We start from the raw sequence: 15,508 nt of genomic DNA, 5'->3' as shown, positions 1-15,508 counted from the left end.
TGCAGCTCCATGACTCCACCTACTCTCTCTCTCTCTCTCTCTCTCTCTCTCTATATATATATATATATATATATATATATATATATATGGTGGCAGATAATTTAAATGAATGTCAAATGGCCCTCCTGGCAAATGCTATTTTGTTTAATAGCCCTTGTAGTCCCAGAAGATCTATCGTCAGGCACACCTGTGGTCTTTAGTGAACCGACCACATGATGCGAATGTGGCTTGTCTTACAGCCATTGCTTCCTGGCCCCTGCTTCTGAAATATGTTAATGTAACAAATCCAGATTTCTCTTGAATGGCTTATGATTCCTGCTCTATGCTGCTCAGGGAAAGATATTCTTCTTAATGTAACGGCACAGGCTGCAGTATTGTCCCCGTGTGACTTCTATTCCTTTGAGAATTGTGTCCGGTCAGCTCGCAGCACATTATTGTCCTTGCCTTTTCCGGTTCACCTTGGGCCCTTGGAAATATTCCGGAGCTCTTGCTGCGCGCCTGTGCCCCAGCTGCGGGCGCCGAGCGCCCTCTTGTGGAGAGACTAGCAGTCGAGCCTCCTAACTAGTTCAGCATCAAAAAAGTAGGCCCCGAGGATTTTTCAGGTTTTGAAGACTTTTTTTTTTTTATGGTAGAAGCAGTTCCGAGATGAAAGTCTCTTTGTTTGAATCACACCGTGCAGCTTGTTTTATGCCCACACATCATGCATCACTATAGCTCCGACAAACCCATCCAGGCCGAATCGTCCACACCGGAAGTCCCGCCCCGGCCGCCAGGAACAGACAGAATCTAGCTAAGAGGCGATGCTAAAGCTGAGGTTCAAGATGATGCATTGTAGTGGACATTTAAAAAACAAATTCATTTCGGTGTGTGTTTGACGGAAGAATCCACTTCCTATTTCATAACACTCAAATGTGGTTTTTTACCCCTAGAGGGCAGCAACTGTTTCAGAAAACACGTGCTTGGTTCTCTTGATCTGCCTTTCGTGGGCTTCTGAGTTCTGACCTTGGTGAGCATGTAGTCTGCGTTAATGTATTCCAAGTGTAATTTGGAAAGTGATGCATAAAACTCGGTGGCACAGCTTCGCTTAGAAGGTTTCTAGTCTAATTATTTAGCAGTCTAGCTCTGAAAATAAAGAATAAAACTCTTCCCCCTCCAGCTCCCTTGGGGTGCCAAAAATTGCCATGTAATATGCTTTCTATTTGCACTTACTGGCTCTGAAAAGGACCCCATACCCCCAAATCCAATCTTAAAAATGGCAATAGTGATATCTGTGCTCCAGGGCTGCTGTGAAAACCACAGCTAATTTAGTGTGAGGGCTAATTTAAGTTTCTCAATGTTTCCCATTTAAGCTTCATTCAGCAATTCACAACAGGGATGCTGTTGGCTTTGTCAGCGGGGCAGTTTTCGCCGTGTGGTGCAGTCTAGAATGTTCTGAGATGTTCGGCATCTGAGGGGTACTCCTACCCAGTCACTGTGACAAGCAGGCACCTTCCCAGGGGGGCAGTGCTGCACTCACCTGAGACTCACTGTCCTTCCTGACTCCTGCAAGGGACGCTGGTTCTTAGACTTGGGTCAGCAGTAGCACAGTAGGGCCCAATGCAGGTTTGCTCTGCTAGAGGATGCCTGTAAGGCAGCTCGGGCCCCAGGACTCTCCAGCACTGCTGTGGCAAATCGATGTGGATGGTCACCACCTCTAAGACCCTAGCTGAGTTAGGAAAAAAAAAAACCTGCCAGCACACACCTCCTCAGAGAGAGGGTGGAGAATAAGATTATGATCTCAGGCAAACCCTTCAGATTCCTGGTCCCCAGAGGAGCTTATTTGTTTTGACTCACGGTTAGAAGTTTCTTCAATCACCTCACAGGCATTTCTCAGGGCCTGCTCTGTACCAGATTGTTCTGAGCATATGTGACTTATAGGCCACAGTCTATGTCTGTCATGGTCACATGGGGACAGCGCGGCTCAAAAAAGCCAGTTGAGCTGATTCTAGGCCCACTGCTCGTCCCCACTGCTTTGTCAGGCTTCCCCAGTGCGCAGCTCAACTCCTGTGTGTGGAGGAGGGGACTCACTGGTAAACACTGTGGCAGCTGTTTTAATGGACACACATAGGACAGACTCCATGGGAACCTACAGGGGCAGAGGAATCCCACCCAGCCTGCAGGACTCACAAGCACCTTCTGGAAAGAAATGATTCTAACAGAATCTTGAAGGATGGTTGGGAATGAATCAGACCTGAAGTAAAGGACGCATGTTCCAGGCACATGAGCATCTTCTGTGTACTGGACTACCTCAGAGCAGAGATGACTGGAGAATGACGCATGCTTCCGCATGGAGCCTAACAGGTCTGGAGAGATGACTCAGCAGTTAAGAGCACTTGCTTCAGAAGGACCTGAGTTTGGGGTCCAGCACCAAAGTCAGGTTGTTCACAACCACGTGTACCCCCAGCGGGAGGGTCCTGAAGCTCTTCTCAGGTACCTGCACACAGAGACATAAGACAATAAAAACAAATTTTTAGAGTTGCCTAACTGGGTGCTCTTCTGGAGCCGCCCCCACCCCACCCCCATGAGTAACACAGACTGTTTTTTTCCAGCCAGGGACAAGTGGTGGCCTTCAGACCCACAGATCATTTCTGAAGGGCTGTATGCTATAGCCGTGGTTCTCAGCTTCTCTAGGATCGCCTATATCCTGCCAGCCAACGAGAGCTTCGGGCCCTTGCAGATCTCCCTGGGAAGAACTGTGAAAGATATCTTCAAGTTCATGGTCATTTTTATCATGGTATTTGTGGCCTTCATGATCGGAATGTTCAACCTGTACTCCTACTACCGAGGTGCCAAGTACAACCCAGCGTTTACAACGTGAGTACCCAGCCCTCTCCCTCCCTGAGGTTTCCTGGGGATCCTTGGGAACTTCTTGCTAGCGGCTTCTTGAAGAACTCAGGTTTCCTTGAGGGTGGTATGAGTTTCATTCTAAACGGTTTAGGGTTTAGGTCCTGACTTTGCCACTATGTAGCTCTGGCTGGCCTGGAACTCCTGGTGTAGATGAGGCTGGCCTTGAACTCACAGAGCTCTGCCTTTCTCTGCCTCCTACTGCTGGTATTAAAGACATGCACCATCCAGCCATTTCTTCATTTTTAAAATGGAAATATATTAGTTGCTTCTTCGTTGCTATGATAAGCAACATGACCAAAGCGACTTAAGGGAGAAACAGGGACTACTTAGGTTTACCGTTTCAGTTGGGGGTTCCACAGTGGCAGGAGAGGCATGCAGTATGCAGATGGATCAGTAAACTAAGAGATCACATGTTCAGCCACACACATGAGGTGGAGGAAAAGAATGGGCTGTGACCTCTCAAAACCTGTCCCCAGTAATGTACCTCTTCAGCAAGGTCACACCACCTCCCCACACCGTGCCACCAACTGGGAATGAACCCTGAGGGACATTTCTCTTCCAAACCACCACGAGGGGTGATAATAACAGTTCCTGCTTCCTGACAACAGTGTGAGGATTCAGCAGGATGGGGTAACCTGGAAAACATGCACTACATGGCTGGAGAGCCATGTATTTATCATGTGTGATTATTACAGCAATATACTTAACCTGTATTACTTGGGAACAGAACCCAGACAAAACCCTCATACCTCATGCTATTAGACCTTGAGACTTATAATCCAGGGGAAGTGAAACGGGGAAGAGGGTGAGCAGGGTGAGCAAGAAATGAGAGCTGGGCAAGGTGGGCGCAGGCTGTTACCCTGCATGCACCCTAAGCACAGGAGACTTCCCTGGGAGACAAGATGGAAGCAGGCATCTCCGAATAGCCTCCTGGAGAGACGAAGAGAATTTATCGGTCAGATCTCTCCCGCCTGCTGTCCCTCCGGAGTCAGATCCACTGACTCCTACACTTCCAGGGACATGCTGAGGCCCAGGTCCGCAACTGTGCACACCTGGCTGAGCACAGGGCAAGCTCTGCAGCTCCCTGCTCCTCTGCAGTCAGAGGGGAGGCCCAGGCCAGGGAGGCCCAGGCAGGGGAAATGGCTGTTTCAGCTAGCCAGATGCAGGACAGCACAATGACTCCACACCCCACCGCACCCCCAAGAAGATAAGAGACAGAGCTCATGCAGCCTGTGTGTAAAAGATCCAAAACTCCTCCCCTTCATGAGGAACAGTGGGGTCTCCTGGAGGCCACCAGTAGCACTCAGTAGCCCTGAGCCAAACTCACACAGTGAAAGACGTTACTGGCTAATGTAATGTAAGGACCACTAGCCAAGTCATCGGATGTATCTGAGCTCTTGTACCCACATCTGTGTTGACACAAAAAAACACAGCCCTCATTGTAATGGAAACAAGAGATGGTTTATTCCAGAACCATTTTGAGTAAGCATGGCCCAGGAACACAGATTTAGGTTGCCACAAAGTCCACGTTTCTACATGGAAGCAGTTTCATGAAGCTGTACACTTTACAGAACAGTTGGGGACATCAGAGAGGCAGGTACAGTGAGATGGGCAAGGTGTCCTACAGGCTCTGGATGCTAAGCTTCCGGCTTGGCAGAGGCTGGTGGACTGCTAAGGTAATCGATATTAAAAGGGTTTTTTTTTTTCTATTATCGCAAGATGTTTGTCCTGACACCTTGTGTGGACAAAGAGTGGCTGTTCTGGGCAGGGCTAGAACTAGCCCAAGATAAGGTAAGCAGCTTTTGGACCTGCAGCATCCCGGTCTTGCCACAGAGCTCAAATTCTATTCAGCTGAAGACTTCGCCGCCACAGCTTCCTTCCAGGAGTCGCTGTCCGCACCTGTGAGAGGGAACGAGACTTTGCCCACCTTACTCAGAGTGCCTTCGCCCTCCTCAGACAGCTGAGGTGTTTCACGCAGGGTGTCTGGGTGTACTGCCTCCAGTCAGTCTTTCTCCAGACCCTTGAGTTCTAGAACTTGCCATCGTCAAGCTCTGGCCAGAATCTTGCTGCAGCTGGCCCCAAGAGGGCTAAGAACCTCCTGACCAGTGCATGTCCCCAGGAAGGCCTGAGTAGCCCGACGTTTCTGTTCTCCAGCCTCTGGAAATGGCTGTCCTCTGAGCAATCCCCACCTTGTAGCAAGGCCTCGGCTGGCCTGCTCCTGGAGAAATCACACATCAAGGAGAGATAGTTGTATCTAAGAAAAAGTGGTTTGGCCTCCATGCTGCTTACCTCAGAACTGTGGGTGGCACTGCCTGCTCAGCTGGGTAACCCTGCATACTGCTGAGTCCCGAGGGTGAAGTGTCCACAGAGAAGTCCCTGCCGGGCCCAGTGCTGAGTGTCTTTGGAGGCCTGCATGCATGCAGCACCCAAAGGTCAGAAAGACTAGATTTCCATCTGCTCTTAGCTGAGACTCACTGTACCCTTGGGCAGGCTCTTACATCTTTGGGCCCTGGATTGCTGCAGCTCTGACAGAGAGGTGTGAAGAAGGTCAGCCTCACGGGACTGTTGCTAGGGTCCAGATAGAATCAGGAGATCCAGTGCATAGAGCCTCCAGTGACTGGCAGTGACAGAGACAGATGTGGGGACTGAGCCGGACTATAGGGCCCTCTCTGGGCAGTGGTCTAGCTGGCAAACTGGCCTCCAGCACAGGATGTAGTCAGACAAACTGGTTTATATTTCTCCAACACCCATTGAAGAAATAGAATAAGCCTGAACCACCCAAAAACAAATGTGCTCTGAGCACGCTGGGAGGGAGTGCGGAGGGCTGGCGAGATTGGAGAATGGCAGGACAGGACGTAAAGGCGTCTAATCAGCAGGCGCCACATTGTCGACAGATGTGGGAAGATGTCAGCCAAGAAGCAAGGGCTCTGTGTTTCCAGCCTAGCACAGGGCCATGATCGGAATATTTACCCATCAAATGCCTCGCAAACAAGAATGGGGAATGAACAGGAGAAATAAAGCCAGATTGAAGGCCATCTAGTAGGCCACTGGCCAGGCCATCCACAATTTGGGCATCTGTGTTGACTTTGTCTGTTTGGCTATTCTAGCGGCCCCTCTCCCCTCCCCAACCACAACCACAGGAACATGAGAGAGGCCGGACTCAGAGTGGGCATAGGCCAACCACAGTTCTCAGCTGAGTGCAGTGAAGCCAATCAATAGAGGGCACTACGGCAGGGTGCCTGAGCTGGAGTCCACAGGTCGTGAAATCAGGATGAAAAGTAGAATTGGGGCTGGGGGGGTAATAAATACACTCCTGTGCCAGGTACCAGAGATGCCGGAGACCAAACCAACAACGACCCCAGACCTCTCAGGGTGGGGAGGAGGAGCGAGCGGCACAGCAGACTCAGTGAGGAAAGGACCGGAACGCCTTCTCCTCAGCAGTTCCTGGAAGGGCATGTGTAGCTGCGAGTGGGTTTGATTAAATGGGAAAGTCGATAGAGTGATGAAGCAAAACGAGGAAAGAATGGATTTTTGTAAATGTCACCGCTTACCTTTTGACTGCCTGCTGAAGCGTGTCGCCCCCAAGAGATCAGCCTTGGCATTAAAAATGCCAGGAGGGAACAAATAAGGAGGAGTGTGTGTCTGGGGACTCAAGGTTGCTGCCTTAGTGTTGGTGTGCTGGTGCTGAAGTTAGACACCCCACTGGAGTGCAAAGCTGGGTCTTCCCTCTGCCCTGCCCCCAGCACGCGCGCGCGCGCGCGTGCACACACACACACACACACACACACACACACACACACACACACACCACAGGAAATTCTCTCTGTAGTTGCTAGCTAAGACAGGGCTCCGCTCCTCTGTACCCATGGTCTTCCAAACGTCACAGTCCTGCGGAAGGGCGTTGGGGTTCCAGCACACTGCGAGAGCCATCTCACCCTCTCTTTTGGACCTGACCCCCAATTCCACGCCTTCTGTGTTCAGAGGAGGCTGGGCTCCCAAAGCCGCTCAGGGGTCCCCTCAGAAGGCAGCTGTTAAGATCCTGCAGGGAGCCCTTCTCACAGGAGCTCCCACTGGGGTAAGGTTCAAGGCAGCTCACAGCGCCAATGAGAGTGGAATCTCACTAAGCCCTGTGCTGTCCTAAGGCCAGGGTATGACGTACATTCTGAGAGTACTGGGAAGAAAAGGTAAAGTGGGGTTTCCTACGGACTGCAGCCCCCAGCCCTCAACCAAACCCTGTTCAGATTCTCAGGGTACTCCAGTTCTGAATCAAGGACCACTCCCCCTTCCCCCTAATTCCCATTTCCTCCACCCAGCAGACCTCAGGTGAGGGACTAGGAGAATGTGGGAGAGTTGAATGGGTCCATCTCCAGGTATGAACAAGGACCCAGCATCTTAGCTGAGACCAGCAGTCCTCAGAAGACATCAGGATCACTCAGGGGCAGTGGCTAAATTGCAGGTTTCCAGGAGCCTGCCTCTTGGCATCTAATTATGGAGCTGCAGAGCCAGGCCCGGAACACTGGAGAAGGGACTGTTAATGGACACAGGGATGGGGGCAGTCATGGTCTTCAGGGATGGTCGGTGGTGAGTCTCACTGCTCCAGGGGATGGCTCTGCACCTCCGCCTGTGTGGCCAGCCCTGTGTGCTCAGCGGGCCACAGGACAAAACAAATGAAAACCTTTGAAAGCACCCTTTGCTGGGAGGAAGAGAAGTTAATTGAGGGGAGGGAGATAAAGGGGAGTCGGGATATGAATGAGATCAGAATGTGTCATACACGTATAAAATATCAATAATTTTTTTAAAGAGCCACTGGGATCTTCATACATGATTAGGTCACAGGGTTTTTGTTTTTATTTTTAGTGTGAATCTAAGTTGGGGGTGGCTTAAAAGGACCTGCGCTCAGTTCCCAGAACCTGCATAAAAGAGTTGAGTGAGGTAGGGAAGCACAGACAGGAGGATCCCTGGGGCTCCCTGACAGCCATGCTAGCCCGATCCATGAGCCCAGGCTGGTGAGAGACCCTGCCTCCTAAGAAATAGCACCCAGGGTATCCTCTGGCCTCCACACCCGTGCCCATGCGCACACCTGTTTCTGCACAGACATGGGCATGCGCACATACAGCCTCTCACATGTGGATCTCATCCAGCATTATCAGCACACCAATGCAGCAGGTGCCATCTGTGCTCTTCATTTCTAAGTGGAGGCGTCTGCTCGACTGCGCATCTGCCTGGTAGCTCAGACCACACAGGCAGGTTCTCCTCAGCACAAGGAGCAGAGCGTACAGATCCAGCAGGAGTGAGGCAGGAGTCAGATCCCATGAGCATAAACAAGCTCTCTGCCTTCCACTCCAGAACCAAGGGTTCTCTAGAAGGTCTCAGTGGCTTTATAGAAGCGCTTCTGTGGTGGGGCCTCCTAAGAGGGAGGAACAAGCATGTGCGTACACAGCTGGGACCTGTTGGACATGACAGATAGTGTACCTGCTGGCAACCAGTAATCTGTAAACCACCTCTGTTAAAACTGGGGATGGCCAGAAAGTGGGACAGGGACTTTGAGACCAGTCGTGTGCTCTTTGAGTCTCAGAGCAGTCAAACCGTGGATGAGGAAGGCGAGAGGAAGCAGCCTGAGAGTGTACCTCCTTCACAAAACTCAGGCTGGAATCATAGGAATTTGCTGTCCTTGGGGTTATATAGTTGGTTACATCATGGAAGTCAACAAACTTAGGCCTGCTTTTTGGCAATTTGTTTTATAGTCAACTTTGCTGAAATTCATGAATTCTATAAAGCAAAGATACTCTGCTTGAAGATAAATGGGAATGTTGACATCCTAGCACTCGATTACAGAGTTAGAAAAACAGAGACTAAAGGGCTTTGCTCACATATGAAATTCTACTGGAAGAGACCGCAGAGGAGATAATGTGTCCTCCTTATATGATGACACATGGATTAATAAAAATGCTTCCTAGGCACTGGACTATTGAGTCATTGTAGGAATATCACAGAATGTACTGACACAAACAGATAGCAGAGCCTCCTACTTGCCTAGGCTGTATGTCACCACCAACAGATTCGTCATTATGCAGCATATGACCAGACAAATGCAGATAGGAGGGGCCAGAACCATGAGTGACTCAGGGCAGATGCAGAGGGCTCTCTCACAGAATACATAATGGCTCCCTGTCTCCCTAGTAAGTAGTTTGGCTCCCTCCACTTAACCCTGATCAGAGATTAAGGGTGGGACCTGTCCACAAAAAAAAATAAAATAAAATAAAATAAAATGACCCTAGCCAACCTTTTCTATAGGCTCCATGGAAAGACTATCACAGCATATTCATCGAACCAAAAGCAGCTCCTTTGCTAACATAGCTCTATCTCCCCAGGAATTACTTTTAATGGAATAACTTTAGAAGTGCTGGGCAAAATTAGAAGCTCTTGTTTTCCACGATAGCTTGGGAAATTTCCACACTCCTTAATAGGAGATTTCCTGTGCCCCACCTCAGCCCAGGAGCAGAAGGTACTGACACAGTGCCTCCCAGTGGGTCCATCCTGCAATCCCGAGGGGCACTGGGCAGATGAAGGGGACCCTGCAGGCTACCACGTATCCACCACACCTGGAGACCACGGCCCACTCGGCCTGAGCCCGAGTCTCGTGGACTCTGGCTCCCTTTGGAGATGGTAAGAGACAGGAATGAGAAATGCCTCAAGCAGTCCATCACAGCCTTTCATTTAAGCGCATCGTGGAAAGACCAACGCCAATTTAAATAAAAGGAGGTGCTGGACTCCCCAAGGCCAGAGTGAAAAAGTGAAGGCCAATCGTGAACAGCTGACGCACACCGAACTGTTTTGTACACCTCACAAACATTGTGTTGATTCACAGCAACCTTATGAACTATAGACTTATTTTTCCATCTTACGGCTAGGAAGAAAGAGATCCAGAGAGCCTGTGTTATTAGCTCCCCTGGGCTCAGAACCTGCCCTCCTCTGACGGCAGTAACAGCAAGGCCAGTGAACAAGAAGTCAAAACACATAGCACAGATTCATCCGTTCTCTCGTAAACACACCTTCAGTTCCTGGAGCTCCTTCTGCTCAGCCAGATAGATGTCACCCACCCCAAGATAGACTTCTTTCTTCTGGGTTTTCTAATCCCAACTCCTTATTAAGGCCCAAGATAGAACCACAAGGTGATTCAGAGGCAGAGGCGGGAACTCTGGGGTAGAGCGCTCAGCAGGAACACATTTCCTTGGACATTTGACTATCACCCCTCACCCTCCTCAAGCCTCGGGATTGTTTCGGGTCCCTGAGATCTGGGTGTTAGAGGAACAGCCCTCCTACCAGAGTTTTCTCCACGCCAAGCGTCTTCCTCCATCACCTGCTTGGATGGCAAGCACCCTGGCAGAACTTAATAGGGCACAGCCATTGTCTTTATGTGAAGAACAGCCCTCTGAGTTCTGATCCTCTTGCTTAATTTTAGCCTGCTAACTGCACATTTGGGTAGGTAACTGAACCGAACTGAGCTGTTGTGGGGAGGGTCTGTTGCATTCTGAAGAAGCAGCAATTTTCATAACAATCGCCCTAAACTGTCGCCTTGTTGATCAGTTTGTTCTCTGAGGCGCGTGCACGCTGCCTCTTCAGGAAGCCTGTTATTAAAGCCTCATTATCCAGGCGAGACAGACCTGGTGGAGAACTGATTACCTTGTCCCAGCTTTCTGCGTGACAGATCAGCCCCAACCTTCCCACACATGCTCCCGCCCAGGGAGACAAGGGTGAATCATGGTCTATTCAGTGCCTCTCACGGGCCCTTGCTGCTTCCACTTGCTAAGAGTGCTTCTCATGCTACGGTGGCCTATTGACTAAATTCGGTCCCTTCCACTGCCAGCCAAGGCAGCTCGGGTTGGAGGAGCCAGAGGGATAATTTGCATGAAGTCAAGCTTCTGTAGTGATCTGGCCCATAGGAAGGGAAACAGGGCCTGTTCAGGAAAATCAGTAATCCCTCATTCAATGGGCCAAGGCTTCTGAGCTGATGGGGCTGTGTGTGCTGCCAGCCCTGGTAGAAGCACGCAGCAGCATCTGGCTTACAGCTTGACAGCATTCTCTCTAGCACCATCTAGATTTCTTTCAGAGTTCAACAAACCAGAAAATGAATCAAAAGAATAGCAGCCATTCGGGTGCTCTTACTATGCATGTTATGGGAGTTGTTCTTTTAATCTTCCTAGCAACTGAGCAGCAATACAGCACTGTTCTGTCCATTTCATAGTTGAGTAAACTGAGCCCCTAACAGGCTTTGTAACATGTTTAAACACGCACACAACGAGAATGAGTATTGGGGAGGTTTGGACCCAGATATGCATCTCTCCTTTTCCCGCCTATCTCTGTGGAGATCTCTGTGACACAGTTGAGGAACTCTGGCAAACTCCACAACCACTGGGGGAGAAGAGGCTGGGGAGCCAGCAACAAGGAACCCCAGATGTGGCCATAGAGCAGCCAGTTGCTGATGGGGGCTTTTGTGAGAGGCTTTGTGGTAAAGATCAATTAAGTCAGTCCCAGGGGTTTCTTTCTGAAAGGCAGCTCCGGATGGTGATGGTGATGAGAATAGACTTTTGGCCTCCAGTCCTGGGTCTTGTGGGTCCTGCAAACTCTAGGCAATGATCCAGGCACAAGGACCCAAAACTACAATGCCAGTGCTCAGGGGGCTGAGGAAGAAAGATAGCTATTAGTTCAAGGCCAGGCTAGGAGAGTCGTGAGGCCTTGTCTCTAGTAATTAGATAAGCAAATAATGGTGGGTGGTGATTAAGGCACTATCCTTTCATAGGACATTAGGGCTAGCTCAAGGGCCCAAGCCCTTGGGATCAGTGATGTTTTACTGGCTTGGTTCTATGCCACTTTCTTTCTAAGAACATATTATGTAGGCTTCCAAGGTGTCGGTAACAAAAATCTTTCCCCGCGGAGGGCAGTGAGACTGAGTTCCTTTCATTTATTTTATTCCTGCCACACCCTGGACTAGAAGATACTACCCTGGCATCTCACACTGAATGTAAAGATGTACATTTTTCATTGACATCTCCCCAGCACACACATTCCTTTCTTTCTTAGCGTGTCTGTTGTTTCCATACTGGTTCCTAGAAGTGCTTGTGTGTGTGTGTGCAGTACTGGGGAGGTGGGGCCAGTAGGATCAGGTTCAAGGCCACCAGGTTTGGCAACATACTCAGTTCAAAGCCAGCTTAGGCTCTAAGAGACTGTCCTCAGGACATCATTTATTGTTGGCTGTATGGTTTGAATTTAGATCCCCCACCCACAGGCCCATGTATCTGTGTAGGTGGGTTATGGGACTTTAGGAGATGGAGACTGGTTGGAGGAGGTGGGTTGCTAGAGGCAGGCTTTATCTGTTATAGTCTGGCCTGGCCTTGATCTGAGCCCCTACCTGCTTCCTGACCACTGAGACCGGAGCAAACAACCTCATTCTCCTGCCACCCGATGTTTCCACCATGATATCATCTCAAGCCATGAGTCCTACCTTAAAGGGGCTTCTCGTCGGGCCTTTGGTCAGACGAACAGGGAAGGCTCTGGTTGCATCGGCTGACATTGCAGACTCAAGCCCTTCTCCCACTCATCTCTGACTCACAGGGTGTTTTGACATTCGGGAGCTAATGTCTTTGTAATTGGATCTCTCGATGTTTGTATTCATAGTTTCTGAAACTCTCCCCAAGCAAAAATCATCTAGTAAATTCTCAACAACATCATATGCTCGTTTCAGTCATAGGAATTTTTTCAAATTTTAACTTTTCCATTCCACTCAGAACTTGTCTTTTCAGATTGTGTCAGTCTAGGTAAAATATGGTACCTCTCACAGCTTAGTCTAGATAATCCACAATAAATCAGCCAGCGAGGCCCGCCCTTTCAATAACAATGGCAAACACTGCTCTATTCACAGTGAGAACACTGACTGCCCCTATGGAGCAGACTGGGTCCAGATACAAAGCCCAGGAGCTGACCGGGGCTCTAGCGTCCTGGATGGTCAGCCTGCCCACCGTTTCTGTTGCTTCAGCTCATCCTGCCTCACACAAAGAGAAGATGAAGCCACAGACTTTTTCTGTTGGACTAAGACCCTTCTCAGCCAGTCAGGAGTAAGGGCTACTCCTCTGGAGAGGAGACTTTCATTCTGGCAATCCCTGCGAGTCTGGGCCTCTTGTAATTACCCTCTAGAGATGAAGCTAAGTGGAAGTTCAGAGGTCAGTCTTTTCACTGTAGAGGGGATGTCAAACACACTGGGTTGGAATCAGGGTGAGCACTGAGCTGTCACTTTAGAGACCACACTGTGAACACGCTCACCAACAGACCTCCCTGTGCACACACTCACCAACAGACCACACTGTGCACACACTCACCAACAGAACACACTGTGCACACACTCACCAACAGACCACACTGTGCACACACTCACCAACAGATCACACTGTGAACACGCTCACCAGAACATAGTCTTCTAGGTGGGCCACTCTGCTTCCTCTGGTTACAGACAGCATGCCCAGATGAAGGAGCTGGGACTAGATGAGGGCTCAGAGGCGGACTTCATAATGATAAACTGTACATGCTGGATCTGAGCTGTCTTCCCTAACTGGAATGTACATGGTTTGTCCTGCATGTGTTCCGTGTGACTCAGTGGTGTCAGCCGGGACCTGTTGGATGATCCAGGGTAAAGAACAGAAAGGGAGTCTGGGTGAACCCTCTCACTGTCACAAGCATTGGTCACGGGTTCTGTTGTTCAGGACAAGTGCACAGGCCTGGGTCAGAACCGATTGCCCAGCGTGTTGGCACTCTCAGCTGTGCAAGAGATGGAGCACGGCCGGTGCCTTCCAGTTTAGGATCTGGGGCTCATCCATTGTGTGGGACTCTCTATGCCCTTTTTCCTTTCCATAAAGAGAGAACGGAGTAATTCCTTCCTAACGGGAAATGGTACCTCAGTGAGTCCTCACACGGTGACACCATGTCTTCACACAGAATGGACTTGACATCTGTGTAAGGAAGCCATGTTCCCTAATGACAGGAGCGTTGGGACCCAGAGCTCTCAGAGATGGCTCTGTATCCAGTCTTCACTTCAGAGCCTGCTACTGAGCCAGCCATAGTGCTGCACGCCTTTAACCCCAGCCCTCTGGAGGCAGAAGCACAGGCAAGCAGATCTGGTTCTGTTCAAGGCCAACCTGATCTACATAGTGAGTTCCAGGCCAGCCAAGGCTACGTAGTGAGACCCTGTCTCCAAACGAATCAAGAAACTGCTACTGAATTCCTGATTAAACGTTGCAAACTCGCAGCTTCGAAGGAAATAAAAGACAAGCAACAGCAAGACAGACTCACAGCGGACACCAGCTTCTCCGGCTCGGGGATGCACAGGGAATGAGCCACACTGCTGGCTGTGCACCCTAAGCCTCACCCCACACACATAGACACCCCCATAGTCTCACATACAAGAGAGCTGTAAAATCATGCAAGGCAAGAGTGGATATTTTAGCCCAATTTGGAAAACTAGCATTTTTGTACACTTTCTCAAATAAAATTTCAGTGCCTAAGAAACACTGGTGGAGGGATGGGTGAGCTGAGTTAATCCTGGTCATTTGTGGGTGAGTGTTGAAAATCTAAAATGTTAAAAGAGGAAAAAAAAGAAGAGTCCTGTCTTATAAAGGCAGTGAAACCAGATGCAAACTGAAGAGTTGAACTTTATGTCCCTAATACACAAGTGTATTCTAAACCATCCAATCACAATCTAGCTTTTTTTATTGGATTCTATGTGATAATATATGGAGTCATAACCAGAAGGTCAGGACTGTGGAATGTGCTTGGGGATTGAAACCACTGTATTCATAACTTCAAAGGGTCAAAGCATGGTCTACTGAAGGCCAGGTCTTCCCTGGACCCTCGGAGCATGTGTGGCTCTCAGCAGCTGTGACACCTACAGAATCAGAACAATGTGCACACTGCCCTCAGCCTCTTTTCTAACTGTCTCAGTTAGGGTTTTTATTGCAGTGAGGAAACACCATGACCACGACAACTCTTAACACTGAAAACATTTAACTGGGGTGAGTCGCTTACAATTTCAGAGGTTCAGTCCATTATCATCATGGTGGGGAGCATGGCCACATGCAGGCTGAAATGGCGCTGGAGAGGTAGCTGAGAGTCCTACATCTTAGAGGCAATAGGAAGTCAACTGAAACACTGGGCAGTATCCTGAGCCCAGGAAACCTCAAAGCCCACCCCCACAGTGGCACACTTCCCCCGACAAAGCCACACCTCCTAATAGTGCACTCCCTATGAAAGGGAGTCAGCTACGTTCAGACCACCATACCAGCCCACCCTGGTTTATAGATCTTTATTTATTGACTAGCCTCAGGTAATAAGTGGAGATAAACATGATCCTGCCACCAAGTATCGTGAGGCCCAAAGTGTGGGGCAGCAATGCCAGCCAGCTCAGCCTGTTGGACATGGTCATGGACAGGCTGTGTAGCCTGAGAAGAGCTGTCCACTGAAGGAACAGTGTGCCTTCTTGAGGCGCAAGGGCAAATGTTTGCCCCGTGTTTAATTTTAGATGTCAGATTAATTACAGCCAGATAAAAACTGTGTCTCAGTCAGGAGCCCCAGCGGA

The 15,508-nt window shown here is 49.6% G+C and overlaps 1 protein-coding gene across 1 annotated transcript in view; it reads left to right on the top strand.

Annotated features, from left to right (window-relative positions):
- The window catches only part of Trpc7 (transient receptor potential cation channel subfamily C member 7), a 112,971-nt gene that overhangs the window by 83,148 nt on the left and 14,315 nt on the right, over window positions 1–15,508 (top strand). Inside the window, exon 7 of the mRNA XM_042055336.1 lies at window positions 2,589–2,853. Within this exon, the coding sequence (XP_041911270.1) occupies window positions 2,589–2,853 (265 nt within the window). The remainder of the gene's footprint in view (window positions 1–2,588; window positions 2,854–15,508) is intronic.

Source organism: Arvicola amphibius, chromosome 6 (genome assembly GCF_903992535.2).
Source record: "Arvicola amphibius chromosome 6, mArvAmp1.2, whole genome shotgun sequence".
Lineage (NCBI taxonomy): Eukaryota > Metazoa > Chordata > Mammalia > Rodentia > Cricetidae > Arvicola > Arvicola amphibius.
Note: the sequence above shows the minus strand (reverse complement) of the source record. Positions and strands in the feature narration are given on the sequence as shown.